The 27,494-nt window shown below is 38.0% G+C and overlaps 1 protein-coding gene across 2 annotated transcripts; it reads left to right on the top strand.

The window, feature by feature from the left end:
• Positions 1-1,461: 1,461 nt before the first annotated feature.
• NBN (nibrin) lies at positions 1,462-26,866 on the top strand. Of its 2 annotated transcripts, XM_055799345.1 has the most exons (16): positions 1,462-1,695; positions 3,266-3,399; positions 4,514-4,659; positions 6,027-6,186; positions 6,609-6,712; positions 11,267-11,384; positions 11,648-11,838; positions 12,886-12,986; positions 15,129-15,270; positions 15,675-15,935; positions 16,211-16,682; positions 18,465-18,536; positions 19,551-19,706; positions 22,202-22,315; positions 23,326-23,375; positions 26,671-26,866. In XM_055799345.1, the coding sequence occupies exons 1-16, from the start codon at positions 1,665-1,667 to the stop codon at positions 26,699-26,701; spliced, it is 2,283 nt and encodes a 760-aa protein (XP_055655320.1). In that variant the 5' UTR covers positions 1,462-1,664; the 3' UTR covers positions 26,702-26,866. The 2 variants fall into 2 exon arrangements, with proteins under 2 accessions (XP_055655320.1, XP_055655321.1); XM_055799346.1 differs by lacking the exon at positions 1,462-1,695 and having other exon boundaries at positions 6,032-6,186.
• The last annotated feature ends 628 nt before the right edge of the window (positions 26,867-27,494 follow it).

Here is a 27,494-nt window from a genome sequence, read left to right on the forward strand (position 1 = left end):
CAGAGAATATTTAAGTACAGCTATATAAAGCTGAGAAATAGTCTCATTTAGGATATGGTCTATATTTCTGGTCACCCTAGCTTAAAACGGACTGAAATTGCAAGTTATGAGGGACTAAACAGACAAGTAAAGATGAAGAAAACGCACAATGATGGGAATCATTTATTTTAGGAGAAGCACAGGAAGGAAAATATAGAAAGATATCTAAGTGAACATTTAAAAGGTCAAAGGATACTTAAAGTTATAAGACATGGAGATTTAACAGATTATGATTCTACAGAAACATTTCTGACAGCTCGTATTTACTTTTCTGTATGTTTTAAATTAATCATTTCCTGTTACAAAAAATATCCTGAGTTCCCCCGGTCCATTTAAATTCCACAGGTTTTCTGATGCTAAAACCTCTTAACTAGCTGTAGACATACCTCCAAAAGCTTCCACTGTTTTGCAAAGATAAATGGCAAACAATTACCCATATTCGTCACTTGAGAAGCAAGCTGATTGCCCAGTAGGAAGACATTTGCTCTCCAACTGTTGGCTGATGTTAATTGTGGGCAACTGGAAGCTGACTTGGGAGTCCAAGTGGACAACCTTGCTGCTTGGGAGCTGCGTAGCACAAGGAGAAACAGGTATTTTGAGCCGTACCTCAAATGTGTGTGACTGGAGTCATGCACATAGGGCTTCTCCATACCTGTCCTCTGCTATTCCTTTCCAGAAAATTCAGCATAACAGAGTAGAAAGTCTTTGGACTTTACAATTTAATTATTTTATCTACAGGCCCCTTTCCATCCCCTCCAAAGAAGGGTGGGTTTTAAAGCATCTGTGGCATGTAGAAAAGGAATGTTTTTGTGCCTTTTTAACTATAAAAAATGATGCACATGCTGGTTTCCCGAAGGACAGCACAATGCTAGCCGAGATGGAAGCCGGCTGAATGGCCTTGAAAATCCCAGGTGTTTTTTCTTTTACTCAAAATTCTAGGAAGTTTATTTCTTCTTTTTATCCAAAAGTTGCTTTCACGTATAAGATGAATCTCTGTCGCATTTAATGTTCCTCATGCTATGCATTTGGTTAGGGGCATTAGTGCCTAATGAAGGCTAGGGCAGAGGGACACGACTGCCGGGGTGGGCTGGGGGCTCCTCAGGCCTCACCGGCCCGACCCAGCCTCACCTGCGGCCCCCACCTGCGCCCCGCCCGCGCGGCCCGGGGACCCCCCTCGGTTCGGCCAGGGGCTGTCAGTCCCGACCTCAGCCGTCACCGGGCAGGGGAACCGGCAGCTCCCGGGGGTGCCGAAGCGTGGTCCTGGGCCGAGAACGGGTGAAAGAAGGAGACGCCAAGCGCGGCTGGTGGGAAACCAGGGACCTCCCCGAGGCCGGGCAGGCCCCCGCCCCACGTTGCCCCAGGCCGCCGCGCCTGCGCGCCGGGCCCCAGCTGCAGTGGCTGCCCGCCTCCGGCAGCCGGCGCTCTCCGCTCCCCTCCCTTCCACTGCCGCCGCAACTTCGGCCCGGCTCTCGCCCGCAGCGACGTGGCGGTCCCCGCGGCAGCGAGCGGGGTTTTTTCCTTCCTTTCCCTTCCTTCGCTGGCGTCGGCCCGGCTCGCCGGGGGGTGCAGGGCCGAGCCGCCCTCCCCCCTTCCTGCCGCTGAGGCGCTCCTGGCCTCCCTCCGGGATGTGGAAGCTGGTGCCCGCCGCGGGAAGAGGTGAGGGAGCGGCAGGCTGCGCCCGGGCCCGGGCCTGGCACCGCGGCCCGCTCCACCTTCCCGCCCCGGCCTGCGTCTGCGCGGCTGCCCGGGGCGGACGCAGGCCCCTGGGCTTCAGCTGGGGTCCGGCGTCGGCGGGCCTCGGCCCGGCCCTTCGCTGCGAGTGCCGGGGTTCCGGCCGTGCGGCCCTCCCTGTGTCCTGCCGTGCTCCCCGGGCAGGGCTGCGTGGGCCCGCTGTGGCCCGGCGGTGACACGAGTTCTGGGCGCTTGGCCGCACCTGGGGCGCCGTTTCTCCCGTGGGCGCCACAGACCCGGGCTCCTGTTAGGTTTGATCGGGCTTTTCGCTTTGCGAGCCCCGCTGCGGTGTCCTGGGGCGCTGCCGCAGCCGGCGGGGTGCAGGGCCCCGTTACAGTACCCGAGGAGCTGAGCTCTGAGGCAGAAGTGAGCTCAGGAGTCTCTCAGAAAAGATGCCTAAATATTATGTTGATGCTTCAAGGGCCAAGTGTTGAACTTAAAACATCGTGTTGATTATTGGGTGCAGAGTTTTGAAACTGAATTGCCACGGTGCGTTTCTTTATCAGTTTTCTTATCCATAGGAGCTTTGATACCTATTATCAAGTTATCAGTGTATCGTGTAATACATAAATTCCTTCTTGACTTAAATATTTTCTGTATAATGAGTAGTCCTATCACAACTGCATCTGCCTTTTATTTCCTAATTCATTGGGAGTTAGTATTGTGTGTTTGGTTTATCTCCTAGTAGCAACAGTACCTACTTGAATTCTGTTGAACTGACTTACCTCTTACAGCCTGGAAGACTCTCGCTCAAGAGCCGGAACACTGGGAGCATCATACTAAAAATTATTGTTTCTGTGCAGTTCATATTTGGAAAGTTATTTGCCCAGGGCTGAGAACTAGGATTTAATCTGTAGATATCATTTTCATCAAGAAACATTTCTAGTTCTCTTGACCAGATGTAGTCAAGCCATCCACTGAGAAGCCACCACGTGGTCTAGATGAGAGATACCAAGAATGAACTAAAGCATAGGTCAGAGACTGAACTTACCGAGTATCATTCTGATTTACATTGCAGAACTTCTTACATTTGTTAGCAGGACATTTTCCTCTGAACCTCTTAGTAAGTTGTGTGAATAGCATATCTTCAAAAAATTTCAGCACCCTGAGAACTTGTGTTTTGGGAAGGTTATCTTACATTGTAATTATTTTTTTCTTCTTTTTCTATATGTAACAATCTTCAAGAAATAATACAAGAGAGAAGTTAAGAAGTAATAGTAAAAGTATATTGTCCTTGAAAAAAAAGTGCGTTGCCACTTTCGTAACTGCTTTGCTTATCATAAAATGTATCCTTTTATAATGGACAAAGGGAGGGAGAGGGGAAGAAAGACATTTTGTCTGTAAACTAAATGCCTAATTCTAGTCAGACTAATAAATGATGCATGACAAAGTTGAGTTTTAGATATATTACAAACTTCTGAATGTTTCCTAAGTACTTTGGGTATTTTGGAGTTTTTTGTAAATTGGTATTTTTCTGTCTCTTGTTTATTTTCAGGAGAGCCATACCGGCTTTTGAGTGGTACGGAATATATTATTGGACGCAAAAACTGTGCAATTTTAATTCAGGATGACCAGTCCATCAGTCGAAGTCATGCAGTTCTGACAGTAAATCGTCCTGAAACAACCCCTGTAAGTGGCTAGCATTTTACTGCATATCAATGTACTGTGTGGATAATTCAGTCTGCCATGACCATACGTACTCTCATTTTGCGCTCACTGGTTGCAGCTTGGAATAGAACCGCAGATCACCTGTCTTTCCTTAATCTTTACTTTTATTTTTTTTCCTCAGTGTTGCCTGCCTGTGTTGAGAAATTTAGTGGCGTAATTCTACTAGTCCAAGCTCCCTTTTATCCCAGGTTAAAGATTCACTAGGAATTTGTATTAAAAGAATCACAGCAGGAAAATGATGCAGTTAAATTTTATTATCTAGACAAGTTTTAGATCTTGGTTCTGGGAAGCACTTCAGTTGTCTTACTGCAGGCTTAGTTCGTGTTTCGTTCCATATCATGAATTCTGTATTTGCTTAGGGGACTGAAAATAAAAATGCCCAAGGAGAATTAGTAAGCAGCAGTTTACTCTCATTTACATGTTACAATGTTTATGGACATTTTGAAGCTGGTCAGCAAGAATTTCATTTGTGTAACTGTGTATAGAGTTTGACATTAAATACATAAAATGTATTTGTCTTTTTAATACTGCAAATAGTGTATAACTATTTGGCAAAATTTCATGAGAACAAGCTGACGGTGTTCTCATTGGCTTGTGATCCTTTTGGGAAATACGAAAGTATCTAATCTCTTCTCAAGATGTGCTGGTGTCACCATGCCCTGGAACTTGTGGAAGACTAGCAGTGTTCATGGAAGGAAGTGAAGGAAAGTGACTTGAGCACCTATGCCAAGGCTTAATGGAAGGTGAAAGCATCAATAATGAATCTCAGAGCCTTGCTAAGTTGCACTAGCAGAGGCTTTGGGCCTTGCACAGCCTCCATAAGGTCTGAATGTAAGAAGCACAGATGTTCTGAAGCTAAAAATATGTATGTTTTCTCTTATTTCTTCACAGGTGAAAACCAGAAGGTGAATAATTATGTGTAGGCAATCTCATTGTACAAAGTGTTTATTTAAGATAGTATTTTATGAGCTTTTTCTTATTTATCTAGTGCTTTGATCCCCGATGGTAGTAACCTCTTTCTAGTAAAATTATTTCATTCTGATAAACTATAATGGCTATTTATGTTTATTTTCAGAGCCAATCTCTCTCAGTCCCTGTATTAACAGTAACAGATACATCTAAGTATGGTACCTTTGTTAATGGATCAAAACTCAATGGCAGTTCAGTGTCTTTGCAGTCTGGTGACAGAATCAACTTTGGAGTCTTTGAGAGCAAGTTTAGGTAAGTGCTTTGATTATAAAATGCAAAGTAGAAAATTGCAGTTTTTAAAAAGAGTATTTTAGCACATCATACAACTCATCAAGCGATACAGCAGTGATGACTTTAGAAAGCAAAGGAGGTGAGCAGTATTTTGCCTGTGTTCCACACCTGCTTCTGCAATGGTTTTCCATTACTTAATTTTATGATATAATTTATTTTGACACTGAGAAACTAAAATTATTCATAGTAAAGCATTGGCATTTTGGAAGATGTTGTATCATGTACAGTGAGTGTTTGTACTCATACATGTGCAGTGAGGCCATCTTAGGCAAAGAAAAACATCCTGAAACAAATAGTTCTAAACAAAGTTTAGGGTAGGGAGAGAGCTTGTCTGAGCCGTCGTTCACTGTTGATAGTGTAACAAGAGAAGAACTGACATGCTGAATGCTTGTTGCTGTGACATGCGCGTGCATTCTTTGTAGTGAACCCAATTTGCTAACTTTTCAAATGTAACTTGGTAGCCAGGGCTATGTTTACATATAGGAAGCACTCCTTGAAGTTAAGTTGTGGGTAAATAGAACAAATTCTGATGACCATTATAATCAGTGTTAAAGCCACCAGAAGTTGGCTTTGTTCCTTAAAATGTGACTCAGTTTTGTCACTGCTGCTGGTATTTTTTGACAGGAAAAAATGCATCTCCCTCCACTTATGACAATAAATTATTTTTGGTATTGTAGATAAACCTGAATATGCACCTGAAATATGGTACAAGAATCATGCCATGAGACCAGATACATCATGACTGTTGTACTGGAAAGATAATTTAAATTTCTTTCTGCTTTGTAAACTAAACGGAATCAAATCCTGGAATTTGATATGCTGTAATTCTATATGGAAGATCTACAAATACAAATAAGCTTATGGTCAAGAGTAATGGCAATGTTAGGAAAAAGTTGCTTGAATTTGCATTCTACAGCTCTTAGAATTTTTTTCAATATTAATCTGTTTATGAACTGTTCTATTAAGCATACTTCTGCCTTTGGAAGAACACACTCAATTTCATCTGATATTCCCTGTGTTTTTTTGAAGCACGAATTCTATGTGATGTCTGTGAAAGACCCAAAAGTCCTTAGAAGTATTTCAGACATTAAGTCAAAATGTTATTACTTTTTTGGAATAAAAATTAGTATTTACTTTCTTCAGGAAACTTTAAAACATAGTCTTTGATCTGGGTAAGAGTATGGGTGGTTTTGTGTGTGTGGTTTTTTGTTTGGTTTTGGTTTTCTTTCCTTCAGGTTTCCCTGAGACACAAACGTGATAGTTAAGTCAGCTTTGTTCATCGTAATGATTGGCTGAAATAACTACAGCAATTCTCTTGTTCTTTGCAGAGTAGAATATGAACCTTTGGTTGTCTGCTCCTCGTGTTTAGATTTAGCTCAGAAAAGTGCTTTACATCGAGCCATCCAGCAGCTTGGAGGCCTTGTAGTGAATGAATGGACAAAAGACTGTACTCACCTTGTAATGGTTTCAGTAAAAGTCACTGTTAAGGTAGGCTGAGCTTTTGCATATTGATAGTGTTGCTTTGCAGTTTTCCCACAAAAGCAAATTAAATTCTAGACCTGCTCAAGATTTTCTTCTACAAAGCTATGAAGTTAGCTCCTCCAAGTTTAGAAAGAGGTTATGTGTTGATGGGAGGTTGGAGGGAAATAAAATGAAAAAAGCCAGTTTTGAAGACTTGCTGATTTTCATCAGTTGCCTTGTACATTTTCATAACTTTGGACAAGACGGCAATTAAAAGCTAGGTTGTTAGAAGCAAAACAATCCTGTTCTTCAGTAGCAAAATACAGTACTGTTTTATTTGTTTGTGTGATGTTTTCCATATCTCAGATCTTAAAAGGCTAATGTCATTTGAACCATATTCTAGCTGAACTTTTTCCATACAGTAAATAAGCATTTTTTTGTCCTTTCAGACTATATGTGCTTTAATTTGTGGTCGACCAATTTTAAAACCAGAGTTTTTTGTTGAATTAATCAAAGCTGTTCAGTCCAGGCAACAGTTGCCAAATCATGAAAGGTAAGTGTCATGTTTTCATTGTCACATAATTAAATTTAAGGGAGTTAGATTATTGAAAACCTACATGTTTATCTGATCATATTTGACAAAATGTGTGATTTACAGTAACTTTATTTGTGGAAGAATGCTTAATATGACACGTGTTAATATTCAGGCAATTTTCTTGCTCTTGTCTCCAAGAGTTATAAAATGAGCTCTTGGAATTGACTGTATGCTTAGAGATGTTACTAGTTCTACGTAGGAACTTGTTTTGTTGATATGTTTGAAGCAACCTTTAAACTCTTTTGGGAATTGATACATAAAGAAAATTAAAATTTTATTGAAGAAATTATATCAAGCGTATTTAATTATGTAGACATTTTTTCCTAGTATGCAGTTAGTTACTGAGTTTACTGTAAACTTTGGTCAGAATAGAGTTAGGCTTACCATTGAATTCCCTGAAATAGCAGGGGTGGTTAATTATCTGTTAAGAGATGAAGTGAGATTAATGTGCATTGGTCTTCCCTATGTGAGAATAAAATACTCATTGTTTTCATGGCTAAATTAACTTGTTCCAAAGTAAGAATTCCTTTTTCAATTAAGTATGTAGAATAGCCCTTTTGGTTATTTTCTCTATGTAGAAAAGTGTAAAATAGGCCCATTTTTGTATACAAGAGTTCCATCTGAGCCTGTATTGCTACGATTTTTACCTGAAATGGGAGACAGTTGTGTTTTGTTTTTTGGGTGGGCTTTTTAATTATTATTTTGATTTTTGATTAATGCAGGTGAGAAATATCCATTCTGTCTTTTTAAAAGGTAAACTGTGTGGGTACCTGTGGTTTTTTTAATCGCTTCTTTTCTTTGTTTGCTTTGGAAGATACTGTGAAATGAAATACACAATGAAAGGAAATTGTAATAGTACTTGGCATTTGAAAAATAACATGCTGAACTTCTAATGTCAGTGTACAGTGAGAAAAATTTGTGAAATTACTTCAGATGCATTTAAGACACTATGATTGTTCTGCATGTATTGTTTTCTGCATGGATGTTTCAACATCCAACAACCAGGTGGATGTTGAACACCAGACATTTGAGTAGGGGAGAATAAGTGGTGAAGAAGAATCAGGTCACTATTGGTTTTACATACGTACAAGATACATGTCCATCCATCCATGTTAGAATATAGCAATTTATTTTCTTTAGGAGGTCTGATGATAGTCATTGGTATCTACAAACCACAAACAGTGTAGTTTGAAGAACAGGGCTGGAAGGAAAAGGGCATCTAAACAAGCCTCAATGGTGCACACACAGTAATGGAAACAAAGCTGTAGAGGATTAGCAGTAAGCTGCACTTGATAGGTGGTAAAATGTATTTTGCAGAATGTGACAGTATGTTGTTAGAACAATACAGGTGCCAATCTGGAGCAATTGGTAGCAACTAGTCTTTAGTTTCTAGATGCTGTTTTATGTTTGCAGGGGTTTATATAATAGTCAAATCGGTCACCTGTGAGTGGCTTAAAATTCATTGGGTCTTCAGTTTTGGAAGAGAGGATTCTTCATGGAGTGTAACTTTTCTTTCTACTTCTACATTGTTTTATAAGGGTGTGTGAAGGTTTTCTGGCAGTTTTTTGGGTTTTGTTTTTTTTATTAGAGGTGCTAACAATTGGTTGTACAGTCAGAAGTTTGCTTGGTCTATCTAACATTGCCTAGCTGTAAGACTGCTGTTACTGTCTGTTAACAAGCAGACAGTGCCTTGGGCTCCTGAGACTAGGGTACATGTTTGTCCATTTCTTTTGATACAGGAGTGACAGTATAACTGAGCTATTAAGTGCTGTCTAAAATAAAACCAGATGGGATATGTTTCCCTCAAATATTTTTGCTAACTATTAAGATTCTTGGAGGAATTGAGCTGACTAAATGTTAGTGACATTAGCAGTATATGCATGATGTAGCTTTCAAAGAGAGAGTTCTGCATCAAGCTAAATGGAACAGCTGGTGTAATAGATCTATATTTAAAATAATTACAGTATTTTAAATAGGTGGTATTTTAAGATGTAGCTTGTGAGAAGATTCTGAAAATTTACTTAGCAGCTGTTTGCATTCAATTTCCAAAAATGGTTTTAACTTTCACAGGGAATCTCTACATTGTGCATTGTAGCTAGAGATGACCTGAGCTGCTACATGCGCAAGACACTAAACTTGGGGCAATACTAGTTTGAATACTTATGAAATAAGAAATGTATATCAATGCGGTAATACAGGGTGACACTGTTAATTAATCTTCATTACTACTGTAGAGCTGATCCCAAAAAGTTTTAGGGAAATAAAATCTTAAAGTTAAAAAAAATTAAAACTTCTTTTTGTTTACACTAAGGCTTCACAGAATTGCAAACCTGCAGTTCATGTATGAATGTGGGGCTTCTTACTTGAGGCTTTTTATGGTGAAATATATTACTCCAGTGTTCTGGTACTCTGATGACCTATGCAAGGAAGAACAATAACCAAAGATTTCACTAATGGCTGCATAAGTGCAGCTCTGTAGGAAATAACGTGTTTTATTACACCAATCCACTGTAAGTAGTGCAGGGCTTTGAAAAAGTAGGAAAATAAATGAGCCTTTAACAGAAACTCATCAAGAGTCAAAATTTATTTATTGAAGGATTCAGGACTGTAGAAGGTCTTTTCTGGATAATGGTGTTACTGTTCAAAGCTTATAGGGGGAGAGTACAAGGAGCACTTCAGAATCCTAAGATGGAAGAAGACTTATGTTGCCTTTTGAGCTTAGATCAGCATTGGGTAAGAGTTTCAAAGTCAAGTCAAAGTTTTCTTTGAAGAGATGATCAGTTGAAGCTTCCTGCTGAAATTAAAAAACAGAGGTTTGAAATAAAAACGGAGGTTTGAAATGTGTTTATAGAGAAACTGTAGTCCAGTTCCAAAGTAATGGAAACTGCGGGTTTTCCCTTTTTACTCATCCTTTGGTCTTTAAAGATGACTGCCCCCTGTATTTATCTTAGGTTAATAACTGTCTTTATGGGACTCAGAAGTCTTCTGGTCTAGTAACTAAAATCTGAGTTGCCCTATTTCTTGCAGTTAGTACACTTCATCATGTCTATTTCAATGCAACAGTATTTTTATAAACAGACTTGAATAGGTTGCTGAAACTTATCAAATCCTAGTTTTTCAAAACCTGATAGTTGCAGGCTGGTTAATTTCCATTGTGTATGTAAAGCTTCAGGAACTGATTGTGAAGAACACAAAAGAACAAAGATTGCTTAAAATGAAGTGTGCTTATATAGTACATTTTAGCTTATCATGATTGAATTACAGGTGAATGCAATAGAAAATTTATATGCTTATTCTTGCGTTCAGTTATAAGTATGTGAACATTCACAGTGTCTGAAGAATTTTTATATGTTTACAGATGGTAAAAGTCTCGTAAAATGGTCTTAAATAATATTTCAGTACTTTGTGGAGTATGTTTCTTGCTTAGAATCTGCTAATCTTTGCATAAATGAGAAAAAAAATATCCAAGTGTATTTATGTCTCTATATATGTAATTTATTATCCTGTTGAAGTAGATTTTGGGAGTGTGTTTGAGCATCTTTTTTTTCCCTGCATAGTAGTATGAGAAGGATGTATAATCAGCAGTCAGAATAAAGATAAGTAGCTCTGTGATCAGCAAGAGTAAGTACACAAACTGCTGTTTGGGTACAGACGTAGTATAGTATAGATTTTAAATTGACCTATGTTTTCCCTTCTTTCTAGTGTGCACCTTGTTCTATCAGAACTGTTGTAGTAGTGAATTTGTGGCTTAAAGATTCTGTAAATACTGTCCTGAAATTATCAGTCACGTGCTTGTCTTAACTCTAGAGGCTTTTTATGATGGGGGCATGCCATCATTAACTAGAGCAGAGATCACAGGCCGTGACAAAAATGAGAGCTTCAGGGGAGAATTCTGCTTTTGCCCTGTCTGTTCCCCAGCTGAATTTGTGATCACTTTTCTTGTATTGGAGAAGACAATTGAGAATCTGCAGTGTGAATCAGTTCAGTTCTCTATCCCACCAGCAAGAAAAGTGTACTTATTTTCTGTCATGTTAGTAGGCTGTCATCTAGTGTGGTGGTACACAGTTTCTTGATCCAGTAGAAGAGAAGGAGGGGTGGCTGTCTACTCCTCAAGGGTAGAGGGAGCAAGATGACTAATTTTGTGTGGAGTTTTACTGTTAGCTCGAGTTAAGTGCAGAAGGTCGCAGTCACATTTGTCAGTATTGTTAGTGGAAAATACAGATATGTGTACAGTGTACAGCAGATACTTAAAGTGGAGTGGATAGGTCGAATGCATTCCTAAAAGTCTTGTCCTCTTAGTCAAAGTAGAATTCTTGGTCGTAGCTTAGATGTTGAGAAATTAGAGGCTCTGTTTCTTCTTAACAATCTCTTGAAAAAAATATTTATATAAATAGTTTTAACAGAGCAATGCAGTATTTTAACTTTAGAGCTTTACTCTAAAATGGAAAGGAATATGAGCGAGTACTGATGGGTAAATCTGAATTTTGTAACTTTAGTTTTCTGTTCTTGCAGCTTTTATCCTCCAGTTGATGAGCCTTCCATTGGCACTGAACAACTGGATTTATCTGAGCATCATGAAAGGAAAAAAATATTCAGTGGAAAAACTTTTGTATTTCTAACTGCCAAGCAGGTAATCAGGCTTTACATTGCAGAAATATTGGAGGGCTAGCTAGGCACAGGTTCTCTTTGAATTCACACTCATTCTGGGTTCATCAGGAAAGAAGATTTGTGTTTCTCTTGTTAAAATACAGTGGCCTATACAGGGGGAGAAACAGAACACATCACATCTGCATTAGTACGTCAGTGATAAGCATTATGCTGGTAGTTCATTATGCTGATACTTACAAACTGACTGTATTTTAAGATTTATTTTTTTTTTTGCATTCTCTTTAGCACAAGAAACTGGGTCCAGTGGTTATTCTTGGAGGCGGGGAAGCAAAGCTGATGACAGAAGGAAGAAAAGAAACATCTTCACTAGTTTCTCCAGAAGTTTGTGTTGTTGATGTGGGGTTGGCAGACTCTCAGATCCCAGGATCTGACTCCTTGAGAAACTGGACTGATTCCATTCTGACTGTCTTGCAAAGGTGCAGCATTGTTCTCTTGTACAGCAGTAGGGTAATTTCAGAATTTCTGCAGAGATTTGGTCATGGTGTTTGCATGCATACTGAAGCAGTAGGATGCTTATAAAGAGGGTATTTTCTTCATTGCTTTTAAGTATTTTGTAACTAAAATTTCTTGAAGCAGGGAAAAAAGGACTTGGCAGTTCTGTGAGGATTTGATGGGGTTTGTGTTTTCTTTTGTTTTTCAGAGGATCCAATTCTATAAAAAGTTACTGTAATGAAGCTGCTTTGAAATTACAGACAGCAAGTGGTTTTTCTTCTATTTAAAACAAGTTAAAAATTGATCTATTTTCCATTCTTAGAATATATTATCTATGCTTTTTCAATAAATATATGTATTTAATGGAAGACAGATGAAATGGCATCTTGAGGACATGTGGTTCGTTGCTGTCTTAATTATTTGTATACAGTGTTTCTGAAGAGTAGCTTCTGTTTGAAAATCAGTTTTTATTTTGGTGGTAGGTTTTGTGTGAGAGGGTGGAGTGCATGTTTTATAGATGTTAGGATTTTCATGTTATTAAAACAATGAAAGAAAACAAAATCCCAGTCCTTAACCTGATACATAAACCTAGTTCCCCTGAATTTTCTTGCTAAATGCAGGGAACTGTACTCAAGGTTTTCTTATGGCAAGGTTTTCTTATGTGCTTAACTGATTTGTAATAAGTGTTGAAATCTTTCAAGTCACTTTTCCATTCACACTTTTCAATCAGAGGTAGAGCGCAGTTGGTTAAATGCCCAGAAATCCGCTAGGGAGAGATGCATTAGCCAGATTACTGGGACTAGACAGTGGCTACAGCAGCAGGCAATTGGAAGTTCATATGTATAGGACATGGGTGTAATCATGGATAATTATGCTGATTTACTGTATTTGAAAATTGTGGTGTAGACTGATGGTTTTTGAAAGGAGGAATGGAGTTTGTCATATCTGTGCCCATTCACCTATTCAGGTCCGATTCTGTATTAATAAACAAATTTTTTCGGTCTCTCTTACATTTTTTTTTATGTTAACAGCAAGGGTCTCAGGGCGATTCCTGAAGCCGAAATTGGACTGGCAGTTATCTTCATGTCTACGGAAAAATTCTGCAACCCTCAAAACCATGCTGGTAACAAAGGTAATTGGAAGGGTAGTAATAAGTTAACAGCATTAGAGAGGCAGTTATTTCTTTTTGTAAAGGGGCATCAACTGCTTATGTTCTTTTGTCTTGCTTTGCAAGACCACTAAAGTAGAATGATGCTTTTTTTAATGGTCTGGCAATAAACTGCAGTGAAAATTTAAGACTCATAATTAAAAAAGTACAGATCTAAAACTAGCATAAAAAGCAGACATATAGTACATTGATCTGTAAAGGAAAGGTACTTTAAAAGAATCTTCTGAAGTTCACATTTTTGTTGAATTAATACATATGTGGTAGTCTGAACTCCATGCTATTCTATCTTTTATGAAAAGGCTGTGGTAACAGGGAGGTAAAAGATGAATGTTAGAAAGTGAAAGAATAGGAAGGGAATTAATTTGTAAAAGCTTGGGTTTGTTTGATTTTTATTTTTTTTTTTTTGTTTTTCAAAAAAGGATTTGCTTTAGGAAAATTCATCTGCCCCACACACAGTTCAAAATCAAACATAATCTTAATGTAAGAAGTAAAACCAATTACATGATTGCCATGTTTGTTAAAGTAATAGTTTGGGGGTGGGCGTTCCAAGTCTTGACTTGAAACTTAATTTGTATTTGCTAATGCAGTACTAACAAAAATGCTTGAGAGACAGAAAGAGGTTTTGTTTCTCTAATTCTCTTTTCACGTATCTTCCAAAATTGTTACTGTTTTGTTTCTGTAAAATGTTCAAAGTTCTGTGTATAATTTTATGTTCTATTCTGTTCTACAAAGTGTTAGGTAGCAAATCCTATAATTTTTTTAAAAAATCAAACAAAACCCCCATACATTTGCCTTTACATATGGGAACATTACTTACTCAAAAATGTATTTTGAAGAGAGAAAGATGTATGTGCAGTACTGGCAGAGCTCTGAAAAATACTTAGGTTGACTGGTATTCTATGAATAACTTCTATATGATCTGTTGCCTATCCAGTTAGTTTAGGAAACAATACAAAATAATTATCAGATTGAATTTAAAGATACAAAGTTGCATCTTGCAGACATCTGAATATATCAAACATGCTGATTCTTGTTTCCAGTCTGAATGTTACAATTGGATAGAAATTAAGGTGTCTGATTGAATTGTGTGAATGTACTATATGTCAGGCTTTTAAGAATAGCTGTGTTTAGAGTTTAGCATTTGTTCCCTCTTAGCAAATATTTTTTGGGACTTAAAAAAACCTTCCATGTAAGTGTTCAAATCAAAGGGATTGTAAACAAGATTACTTCCTCTGATCTTGTCTCAGAACAATGAATAGCAATGAATACATAAGATGTAGTTGCTAGGTGTGTCTATATGTTGTTCTTGGTAGGAAAAAATGAATGAATGTATATAGAATGGGTCATCTGAAAGGGTAATACTGTTACCTTAGTCTCAATCATAACAAGATGCAGGAAAAATGTAAAAGGGCTGAGCGATGAGTAGTAATTAAAAAATGTATCTATAAGCATGATGAGGCATGTTAAAATAGTAGATGTTATTATCTTTTGACTTGGAGAAGAAATGTGTGAAACAAGGACACGTGAAAGGAAAGAATATAAATAAATGTTGTATATGCACTTCTTTCTGTTTTACAGAGAAATACTGAGAGTAACTAAATAGAAAGCAGCAAAGGATGTTTTAAGGCAATCCCCTGACTATAGACATTAGGGGAAATCGGCTGTAGAAGACATTTATTCTAAAGATTTTTTGATTTCAAATATTGGTTCTGTATTCTGTATAATAATCATGTTAGATACCATCGTAAAGCTGTAAATGTGAGGAATTTTGTGCTCTTGACAGTTTTGCAAAAAATTTGTTGCATGGCTTATTAATTACATTATGTCCATATTAATATATGATTTCCCATTATACTTCATTTTATTTAAGCAAAATTCCATGACTGACTTCAGTGGAATATTTGACTAAAACTGAACCCCAGAATATGGCCCTTTAGAACTGTTTCTTTCAGGTTTTTTTAGTAAATCTGCTTAATAGTTTTATTAAAATGGCTTTAAGGCCATTTTACAAAAATCTCACCTGATCAGTTACTGATGTGTGACAACACTTGCAAAGAAACACAGATTTGATACTAACCTTTTCATTCTTATGTGTTGATCTTGCAGCTGTAACTAAAGGTATTCCTGCACCAGCTGTTGCAAGGAGAGCCATTTCCCAGAGCTTGGCTGTGGATGAAACCATAATGCCACCTGCTGCAGATAACAGCACAGTATATTTAGCTGACACAGAAACAGAAAAGCAGACATGGTAAAGTATTCATGGAAATAGTTTCTAAGCTAACAGTTGCAAATAAAGCAATCTTTTGTGGCAGAGGAGCTCTATCATTGCCGTGGGCAAAGAGATAGATTGTTAGAAATGGCACTTAACTAAACTGCTGCAACTTGTCTGCAGTGAGAGGAGTTCTGCTTTTGAGTGGTAGAAAGCATCACGTTAGGACTTGCGTGACTCTTGGATACAAATGTAGATGCTGCATATCTGATTTGACTGTTTGACTGGCATTCCACAATTATAAAACTGTATTTATCGTAGCAGATTTTACAGTTTAAGTACACCTATATTTTTTATAAGTATGTTCAATTTAAAAAGTGGTACTCTACGGTGTATCTCTGTGGTAACTTCTTGTGTTTTCACTTTTTTTCTCTCTAATGTAGTATGATGATAGAGGATACTCCCCAGATGGATAGATGGGGCAAAATGGCTTTCCAAGATGTAACTGCTGTAAAGAGAAACCCTACCACAAGTGGCAGTGCAAATGCAGGAACATCGATGGCTAGAGTAAACAGAACATCAGGATTTAGTCAAAGTCATCCTGTCTCACCATCTAAAATTTCAGAAGCTAATAAACCTAGTGACTGTGCTTCACATCACCAGTCTAATGTAATTACAAATTACTTCCAGGTAGCTAGAAAAAGGTATGTTGAAATGTTCTTGACATTATTTACCTTGTTGTTCTGTTGGTGTTGTTTCTGAAAAATAATTTTAACTCAAGGCGTGTACGTTTAATTCTAAACGTACTTAAAAATGTAATTTTTAGATCAGCTTCCTGGAATGGCAAGCTTTTTTTCAAGGGCTCTTATGTTCGAATTTCACAATGCAGCCACTAAAACCCCGGGAAGCTGTTGTGGATGCAGCTAGTCATATTCAAAAATGCTTTTCTAATTTCTTTTCTAATTACTTTCTGGCTAAGGGAAAGAGATGAAGAAGAACAAACATCTGAACCCAAACTAGCAAAACTGGAGGAAAGGTCATTGCTTGTTTCCAAGTGCACTGAACCCACAGCTTCATCAGTGCGGAACAGTGAAGCAGAACAACATCAAAAGGAAAATAACATCCTGGACCGAAACCCAAATTTTGCGTTAGAAGACACAGGTGTAGAGCTCAGGAGGGAAAATGGCAAACTAACAAGCGATAAAAGAGACACTAAAACTGCTTCTGGTGAAAAGCATGCACCAAAGAAGAGAAAGGAGTTCAGTGATTTATCTGAAGATACAGAGGCACTAGAAATTGTGTTCGGAAGCAGAGATCTAGACTGGGAAGATCAAACGGCAGATCATGACCAGGAAGCTCAAGGAAATGCACGAAAAAAAAAATGTTTGGAAGCCAAAGGAGGCAGGATTCGAGAAGTAAATTTAAAGCAGAGGCAAGATAATAAAATACTGGTAAGCTATATTCTTCTCATGTACCTAATATTGAAATTTACAACTGTGGTGGAAGAATTTAGGTAGCTTCTTTAAGAATGAGGCTGCCTGCATACAGAAAGTAGCTTTGTAAAATTTGTTTGCTTAAGCATCCCAAATAACTCTGAAGTAAAAATTGACATGATGTATCTGCTACACATGAATGTTGCAGTGTTACGCCTATCTTAAGTGTTTTTCATTCTTCAGGACCTTGTTTCTTTGTGAACTGAAAGCTGCTTGTATTCTGAGTTTTCCTCTCTTTTTGCCTAAGTACTGTGGATAGAACAGCAGAATATACCCCTGGTCCAAGAAAAACCTCTCAGATTGTATATTACTGTGTTAATTATAATGCTGATATTTATACTAAAATAATACTTACCTTTATGTAATGAATTTTCTGAAGAGACCTTTAGTTGACCTCTTCTGTTGAATGCCACAGTAGGGTCCAGCATCTTTCAAGTCAGAATCTCTAGATGTCACGTGAAAGATTATTAAAATTCCTGTATGAGGCAATTCAAATCACTAATGTCCTCTTTAAAACAAAAACAAACCACCCAAACCCAGACAAACAAAAACTCCAAACCAAAATACAGCCTGTGATTAATTTTCTTGTTTATTTCTCTGATTTTGTTTCTGAGAATCAGTTTGAATGTATGTGTGAGTAGTTGGGATTTGCAAGATACCTTGAATCAGATGATAATTAGTAATTTTCTGTGCATCCTTAGCTCAGTCCAGCTTAACACTCTTCTCTCGATACTTTACTAGAGCTTGCTTCTGGCAAAGTGTGAATTTTGAACTTCATTATAGTGCTGGGTTTTTGTGTGTTAATAACAGGCAAATTTTACAAAAAACAAATCTTACAGTTGTAGAGAATCTTTATTTCTTGGTCTGCATCCTATCAGAGAGGAGGTATTTTCCGTTTGGTCTGACTGTACTGAGAGACTGAAATGGCTGCTTGGAATAGTCTTTCGAATTTTGTTGTGGCCTGGGAAGTTTTTCTAGTCTAACTTCTTGTCAGGATCATGAGGGAAAACAAATTCTTATGTATAACTAAATTGTTATTTTTTCAGATGTGCACTTAAAAGATTTTTGCTGACTAGTTTAATAATGACGTACTTTATTCTCATAAATTATATTTCCAGTGGAATAGGAAGGAGATTTCATGATAAAGCTCCACAGGCATATTTATGTTGCCTGTTTTCTTCAAGTATAGATGCACCTCATGTATCTGGCAAGACAGAGAATGTGAGTGGCTCAAAATCTATGGGTTGCTTAAAACTGATCTGATTTTTTTTTTACCATTGAAAGTAATCTGTGAAAGGCAAATCTGGTTTTAAACTACAGGAGGAAAGCAATCTGCAGAATACTTTCTTGTCCTAGTAATGAAATTTCCTTCCTGCAGACATGTACACTTAGCATACAAAATTGAAAATGCAACTTTTTATATTCAAAAGTTTTTACAGTGTTTTCCAGAACATGGCAGGACTCTGAAGATTGTACACATGGACAATACTGGCTACTGGTATAAGGAAAAAAAAAGTGAGAAAATAATAGTGATTTTTTTAGTAGAAAAAACTCCCATCAATTGTTACAGTACACATAAAATCATAAAAATTTAAATGTACAGTGCAGTTTCTTTTCTGTCTAAATATTTGTATAGATTTGAAAATGCTTATTCCACTGAAAATAGCAGAAAACAATTTTATGTAATTACATTTGCATTTAATTTCAGTGTTACATTTGAAATAATTTCTAATCAAATAGAATGAAGAGGAACTTGGATCAGTTCTAACTTCAGAAATGAAAAGTGACATCAAGCAGGAGTCGCAAGTCTTGGTAAGAAACCAGTTAATTGTTAGTTTGAACAGCGAACTTTGAGAAGCATTAATAAAATGCATCAAAATTTTGCTTTTAAGAACATAGTCTTTGTGGATTGTATTTCAGCATAAAGGAGGTTCTGAAGATTGTGCTCCTTAAAATCACGTGTAAATTTGATTAGTACAGTTTAGCTTACTGACTGTGAAAAGACAGTGAACTGTAGTTCATTGCATGCTTTTGTAATGGCAGGAATGCTGTGCAGGTATACCAAGTGCAGGGACAGCTTACATTAAGGGATGTTCAGTTTATATTTTGCTACAAACAACTATACGATATCCGGGCTGGAGCTGTTCACGAAGATAGTTTAACATTACTTGCAACGTTGTTTTGTACCCAGACTTCCTTTTTAATCCGTGTAGATCTAGCCCCAAGCAGCAAAGTGTGCATGTAGACTTGCTGGCATATGAGCATTCTTATGTACAAGAAAACGTTGCTTCATTGATCAGGTCCAGCTTACAGCCCTAAAGTTGGCCTGAATGGTAAATCTGTAGGCTAGAATTGACCTGGAGACATTCAACTTTTTCTTCCGTGGAGTTAGCTGGAGTTTCCATTAGAGTAAGTACACTTGATTAAATTAGTCCAGGTAGGAGACAAGGTGAGAGGAAGAATAAGTAATTCTTAGATATTAGCTATATTGGAAAAAAAAATTAAAATCCTGGTGAAATGAGGTACATTGACTTCCTTATTATTACTGCATTTCTTAATGAGCTGGTCTTTTCAACAGATGTAAATAAGAGAGAAAAAAAATCTACTGAGCTCCCAGCTCTGTTGGTGCTCTGTAAGGAGGCTGAGAAGTACCTCTATTTTCTTGGCCTCTAGTACTGCTAGTGCTTCCTCTCACCCTTTTGTAATCCTAACTTCTGCCTTCAGCTGTGCTCATGGTAATTTCTTTCTCTAAAGTTTATACTGTTAGATATTCAGTATGTCTTGTTACACACTTGAAGTGCTCCTTCCTTGTTCTTCCCACATAAGAACCACAATGAACTGCAAGATGACTCCAGCAATCTTCCTAGCAGACTTCTGTTGACTGAGTTCAGATCGTTGGTTGTCAGCCATCCAAGACACAACAGCCAGTTTACTGGAAATACTAGCTACGGGGGAAAGAAAAATTTCAAAAAGTTCAAAAAGGTTAGTGTGTATTTGAAATGGTCACAAGATGACACTATTTAAAAGTAGTGTCTAAAAATACTACCAAGTATTGCTTCAAGACTGTAGAAGTACAGTCAACCTACGGAGGGTAGAAGCAAGGACAGGTAGCGTGGGAGGAATATAGAGAAATTGTCTAAGCAGCCAGGGACCTGGTTAGGATAGCTAAAGCTCTGACAGAATTAAGTCTGGCCAGGGACATGAAGGGCAACAAGAAAAGCTTCTTAAAGGTGTGTTGGTGATAAAAGGAAGACCAGGGAAAATGTGGGCCCTCTCTGGAAGGAAATAGGGAGACCTGGTTACCTGGGACATGGAGAAGGCTGAGGGTACTCAATGGCATTTTCACCTCGGTCTTCACCAACAAGTGTTCCAGCCACACCGCACAAGTCGCAGAAGGCAAGGGCAGGGACTGGGAGAATGGAAGAGCCACTTGCTATAGGAGAAGGTCGGGTTTGAGACTATCTAAGGAATTGAGACCATCCAGTTTAGAACTGGAGAGACATGGATTTGATGGATGGACCGCTTGGATAAGGAATTGGCTGGATGGTCTCACTCAGAGTGGTCAACAGCTTGGCATCTGAGTGGAGACCAGTGACGAGTGCCATTCCTCAGGGGTTGATGCTGGGACTGGCACTCCTTTTGACATCTTTGTTGGTGTCATGGACACTGGGATTGAGTGCACCCTGAGTGATTTTACCAATGACACCAAGCTGTGGTGTGAGCAGCACGCTGGAGCGAAGTGATGCCATCCAGAGGGACCTTGCCAGGCTTGAGAGGTGTGCCCTTGTGAACCTCATGAAATTCAGCAAGGCCAGGTGCGAGGTCCTGCACCTGGATCGAGGCAATCCCAAGCATGGTACAGGCTGGGTGGAGAATGGTTTGGGAGCAGCCCTGAGGACAAAGACCTGGGGGTGTTGGTGGATGAGAAGCTCAACATGAACCAGCAGTGTGCGCTTGCAGCCCAGAAAGCCAACCATATCCTGGGCTGCATCAAAAGAAACTTGACCAGCAGGCTGAGGGAGGTGATTCTGCCCCTCTACTCCACTCTCATGAGACCCACCTGGAGCATTCAGCTCTGGGGCCCCCAACATCAGAAGGACATGGACCTACTGAATTGAGTCCAGAGCAGGGCCACAAAGATGATCAAAAGGCTGGAGCCCCTCTCCTGTGAGAACAGGCTGGGAGAGCTGGGGTTGCTCAGCCCTGAGGAGGCTCCGGGGAGACCTTATAGCGGCCTTCCAGTACCTAAAGGGGGCCTACGGGAAAGCTGGAGAGGGACATTTTATGAGGACATGTAGTGATAGGACAAGAGATAATGGCTTTGAACTGAAAGAGGGTAGATTTAGATGAGGTATTAGGAAGAAATTCTGAACTGTGAGGGCGGTGAGCCCCTGGCACAGGTTGCCCAGAGCAGCTGTGGATGCCCCATCCCTGGAAGTGCTCCAGGCCAGGCTGGATGGGGCTTTGAGCAGCCTGGTCTGGTGGAAGGTGGCATGAGGGGTTGGGACTAGATGATCTTTAAGGTCCCTTCCAACCCAACCCCTTCTATGAAATATTTTATATAAGAATTTTTAAATGTATAGTAACTACAGAAGGAAACCATTTAAATACCATATTACACTGTTAACAAGTATTTTGCTAATTGACTGAAGCAGTGCCAGGCTGACGAAGGCTTACCTTGTGCTAGATTATTAAGGTACTTGTACTCTCTGTTCCAAGCTGTTACTTGGAATCAGTCATTAAGTGATGCCTACCATAACTCCCGGTTGTACCTCCACAATGCTAGCAATTTGACTTCTCCAAAAACCTGCATATAAAGTATATGCTGATTCAGTGTCTTGCATTTTATCTAATAAATCCTGGATTTCTAAACGGAACTAAATGTAGTATCTTACAAAAGTAAGATTATTACTTGCTTGGGTACCGAAGATAATTTCAGGAAGATCCTGTGTTCAGTGTAAAAATACCACTTCAGCTGATATTAACAATAATTTAAAAAATGGTATAAGATTACTAGAAATGCATTTCAGTAAAGCATTATGTAGAGTGTGAGTCACTTAATGCAACTTCCAGTTTTCTGGTGATCTCATTTTTAGATAACGTTAAATTTCTGATAGTGTTTCCTTTTCTACTGTTTTGCAATAGATGCTTATTCATTCTGACAATAAAATAGAATCGGTTGGTAAAAATCAATTTCTGATGTTTTCAAACTTCTTTAATGTACTATCAGCTTTATTTAGGATATGTAACTTGTCAGCTTTTGTTTTTCTGTTGGTAAAACAAGGGAGTGAATAGCTTTCTGTAAATGCTTTTTCACTTCAGACTCTGAAATATGATCTCTAATTAAATGTTATGCAAAGGAAGACTGACTGACTTCTGTGATATCTGAATAGACTTTCTGAATATATTAAAACAGACCTTCTACTTGCAGTGTGCTTGCCTTGCTTTGTAATTGTAATAATTTATTGTCCAAACAGGTAGCTTATCCAGGGGCAGGACAACTTCCGTATATTATTGGAGGGTTAGATTTGATTGCTCACCATGCTAAAAAGAATTCTGAACTCGAAGACTGGTTAAGGCAAGAAATGGAGGTAAGGAATTACTACTTGAAGATGATCAAACAAAAACTTGACTGACTTAAGTGGTCATACCAAACTGTGAAATACTTCAGAATTTTATTCTTGAAATAAAACCTCAGCCAATGAGCTGTGCACATGCTCATAGGATCATATACATTAGAAAAGTTACTGAAAGTCAAAGGTCAGTGGTAAGACTCATCTTTTTGCTGATTATTTGAATTCATTTTACATTTGACACTCATGTTATCAGAAATACTGATTCAAAGCAAAAATCAGTAATTTAGAATTTTTTTTTTTAATAAGCAAAATAAGCATTATGGAAACTCGTGACTTCTAAAATGATGACAGGGAGCTAGAAAGAGCTTCTGTATGGTTCACTATGTTCAAATTGTTATACAGCACTCTTGATAAGAAAATACCTGAGTAAAATTCTGTTGGGAGTATACTGAAGATATATTAGTAAGAATAAATTCAGTGTTTTTTCTTTTGTAAAAATCTTGACCTTTTGTGTGTAAAAGTTTTTAAAAAAACCCATATTTTATCATAGCAGTTTTCTAGCACTTTCATTTTCCAATAGTTTGTTTAAAGATACTTGCTGATGTATTCTCATGATATGTATTCTGCTTCCATAGTCTGACTGAGGTCTCCGTACATCAACACTTTTGATTGTCCTTTGTTTTTAACCCCTGCGTATAGATAATGCTGGTTAAAATTCCCTTTATGCACCAATAACCAGATACAAATTTCCCTGTTTCTATAATGATGCTTAAAAAAACCCCCAAACATATTTCTGACCAAAATTGCTATCTTGCATGAACAACTCTGTTCAATGAGTTGTTAGCAGTAGCCAAACTTGAGTAGTGAAATATATTACCTAATGTGAATATGCACTGAATGGAGTACTTAGAGAAAACATTTCTTCAGGAAAATCTGTGTTAGTGCAGGAATATATTTTTCTTCTATATAGTTTGTTCATTAGCTTCATCCTTAATGTCAAATATTGAGTAAACATCTTTTCTCAGGAACAGAACCGACGTGCAAGAGAAGAATCACTTGCTGATGATCTCTTTAGGTAAGAGTTTTATGTTTGTACTTAGAAAACGTGTGGGTTTTTTGCATCACATCTTTTTTTGGGTTGGTTTTTTTTTTTTTGACAAATTCCAATTCTGTAAAAGACTGCTTTGACTGTTCTTTTCAAAATCTCATGTATTCCCATGTATGGAATATAGCCACAATGACTCAACAACTCAATTGTTTTTTTATACCTGAAGCTTTAAATTTCATTCAGACTTGCTATAGTTTTTTAATAAGAATATTCTCAAACAAAAATGTTGCTATTTCCTGGCTGATATGCGCAAACTTGATTGTTCACAGAGGCTGAAAGAGATTCCCGGGTCAGGCTTTTCACCATTAGCATTAGGTAGAGCCTAATGAAGGTTTTGATCTTGTAACGTAGTCAGTCATCTGAAATGCGAAGCAGAAGGTGATGGGGTCTGCCACTTTTTCATTTTGGCCATAGCACTTATCTATCCCTGTCACTTGAGGGAGCTAAACAACAGCTGTGAGAAAGTGATTGGCAGGACTGCTTGCTTTTTTTTTTTTTAATCTTTGAAGTAATGATTCTCAGAATTAAAAATAAAAATTAAACCCCCACAAAACTAAATAAATCCTTTAGTATGGCCCCCATATCCCTTTGAGACCTTAAGCTGCTTTCAAACCATTCATTCGCAATGAAAGAGCTTGTACCTGGGGGGTTTTTTTGTTAGAAACTCCCTCAGTGCCTTACTGTCTTTCCATTTTTCAGACTGAGAGGAGGCATTTTTACACTGATCATTCTATGCTCTTGATTGTGTAGTAGAGTGATTAATTCTGTCTTAATCAGGGCTTATGTCACGGGAGTTTGAGATATTTCTTTGGTAGGTCCAGGTTCACCTTTGCTATTTACCACTGCTCTTTGCCATAACTCATTGCATTTGCCTCTAAAACACGCTCTGTTTCAGCATTTTTCTTTTAATAACCCTCACTTCAGCTGTCTACTGCTTTCCCTAATCTCTTTTTTGAAAGAGGGATTCATTCTAGTCAGTTGATTTCCTGTCCAGTTACTTTCAATTGTAATCCTAATTTAATGATTTTTCACCACTCTCTAATCAAATAAATTTCTAAGCCAAGCTTGCTACTTTATCCAGTTTTTACATCTGCCATACAGCCCTTTAAATATATGTCAGTTATGAAGACATTTATAAAAACATGATGCAGCTTGATTGCTGTGCTGGTGTATTAACTGGTTCAAAATATCTTGATTAATTTTAGCCTTTCAAAACACAGCAGTGGCAACTTAGATAATTTGTATGCATTCATGCTTAGAAAACTTTTTATCTCAACTATTGTTTAGGACAGTTGTACTTAGAAAAGTTTCCATAGTCAAAACTATTAAAACAGGCAATTTAGTGTTCAGCAGTTTGTAACCTACTTCTAATTTTGTCCTTAATCCTGAGTAAAACTACTTGCCATAATGCTAATGGTAACAGTTACAGTTTCCCATGAAAATTGCATTTGAAGGTGCCATTAGGGTCATGCAGTACTCCAAGGTAGAGATGAGCTAGGAAGAAAAGCTGTGTGCCCTCAGCTGCTGCTGAGTACTTACAGAGATGGAGGAGGAAGGGAAGGCGTATCGTACTATCTGCTAGGACTACAGATAAATGGGTTATGTTCGTTAATAGCCCTTTGTATCCTTCACTCCCTGTTCCAGCAAGGTCTTTTGTTTCTTTGTGCATTCACTCCACAGTAGTGAAATCTCTGTAGTCCTTTTTCCATTTCAGGCCACGGGCACCATATAGTTTCCTTTCTCTGATAATGTTGTTTGATTTCTTTCTGTCTGGAAAACAACATCCAGGCTTCATTTAACATGGAAAATGGCTGGAGGTGAGGTGGGGGAGGTTATGAAAAGATGTTCATGACTGTCGGTGTCAGCATCTCCCATCACAGACAGGGTTGAAGTCCTGAAGGCAGTCCATCACATATCACCCCCTTCTCCTATGTACTTATCTCTGCTGTCGTGTCCCCCCCCCCGTGTCCCCCCCCGTCCGTCCCCCCCCCAGGATTCGGTGTCCAGGACATATTTAAATGTTACAGCTGATGTGTTACAATGCTATAGCAATAAATTCAAAGAAATGCTTTGAGATTTAATATAAGGATCTCATATTTAGCAAAGATTTCCTTATTTTCTTAGTTTTTATGTGAAAAAGCCACCACTGTTTGACTTATCACCTGCCATGTATTTGACTAATACTAAAAATAGTGCATTTAGGTAGAAAAATAAGTATGGTGAAGAAAGATATCTTTATCCAAATCACTATCAAAGAAACACAATACTGCATGTCAACATGTGTATGAGCCATTCAGAAAATCCTACTGCAATAACAGCTTGCTCTGTTAATTAACATTTAATAATAGAGCATTTCTTTCAAAGGGTACACATTTCATTTCTGCTGGTCTGAGTTGTATAGCAACAGCAGTGACTTCTAATACCTTTCTAGTTATGTGGTGATGTAATTTGGCTCACAAGTTATCACATTTTCCTGTCTAAGCAAAAAAAAGTCTTGATGAATGAGAGGGGAATTAGTGGAAGTAAAACTGCCTGATCATTCAGTTGCGTCTGTACGTTATTCATGCATGAATACAAAATACATCAAAATTCCAAAGAAGGTATGCAGGATTTTGGGAAATAAAGCCCAAATGGAGAGAAAGAGAAGGCTAAGGGATAGCAGTGTCAAACAGAGGCAAACTGTAAACATACTGCAGTAAATCGGGTGACCAGTATATCCAGAAAGTAGATCTAAATTAGTAAAAATCAATCAGAAGCTGTATAAAAGAGAAGGTAAGGCAAGGAACTGTTTTTATGTGGGAGTAGTAAGCAGCAGAAGGGTTTTGTCTGATTGAGTTGTGCCCAAATATACATTGCTGTGAATATATGGTAGCCCTTTCCCTTCCCTCCCCTTCTTAATTTTTATTTTGGCAGTTTTTTGTTTGGTTGCTTGGTTTGTTTTCTTTAGTAAGGCACTTAATGTTGGGACATTAAAGGGTTGGGGAAACTTGTTGATGTCTCAACTGTAAAGATTTTAAGTAGCTAGGAAATCAGTGAAGATTTTAGTAAAGGCTAGCTGTAGTTCATGCACAGGCTCTGGCTTGTGCGTCCTTCAGTCAAATTGTAGCAACTGTAGTTAATTATAGAAGTGCAGTCAGGGAAGGGACTGAACGCCGACTAATCCCCTGTTACAAATATATAATAAAGCTATTTGCATCACATTGTTAACTTTGAAGATCATTAAGTTTTAATTATTTGTGACAAATTTTCTTTTTTGTTGCAGATATGATCCTAATGTGAAAAGGAGAAGATGAATTGTGACCTGAATTTACAGTGATTTTCAAGCAGTCTTTTCTGTTCTTTAGGTTTGCTGTTACAGTGTGTAATACATACCTACATATGACTATTTGAGCTATCTGTTATTGTAAGACTTGTTTTTAAGTCTTGGCTTTATTAAAGAAAAAGAAAAGTTTTGTTCACTGCTTGGTACTTAACAGATTGCACGTTTTCAAGACCCTCACGTTGCTTGCTTCAGAGTAATGCTCAGTAAAATACCATAGATACTTAAGATTTCATTTTGGGCTGTTGATTTCTAGTGTTTCCTTATCAGTAGTATTTTAGGAAAAAAAAGGAAGTTAGCATCACACTTTTTTCTTTTCAGAAGGGCTTTGTTAATTAGATTTTTGCATATTGTCAATTTTGTCTTGAGGTGGTGGTTTCTGAAGACTTCATAAATAAGTTAGACAAAACTTAAATTCGTGTCTGTGGAAACAAGTATTTAATATTGATAAGGTCAAGCTTCTTTCTATTTTTGAAGTTAGTAACATCAAATTGTTTTTAGTGCCACCAGTTTTGTGTGACAGCAGATTTGAAAGATGTTTAAATTCTAAAATTCAGTGACTTTGCCCTATTAGGTCTTCAAAATTTGTTTGAACAGCCTACAGTTAGACTAGAAACACTCCTACAAACTCAGAAAAGATACTAAAAAATCTTACAGCAGCAATAAGCATTTTAATTTGTTCCTTGAAATTGGAGGGAGAGGCAAGTGCAGTTTCTCTCTCTGCGTATTTCCGTTCCTTTGCAAACCAGTGGACTCATCTACCACAT

This window comes from Falco peregrinus, chromosome 3 (assembly GCF_023634155.1).
Source record: "Falco peregrinus isolate bFalPer1 chromosome 3, bFalPer1.pri, whole genome shotgun sequence".
Lineage (NCBI taxonomy): Eukaryota > Metazoa > Chordata > Aves > Falconiformes > Falconidae > Falco > Falco peregrinus.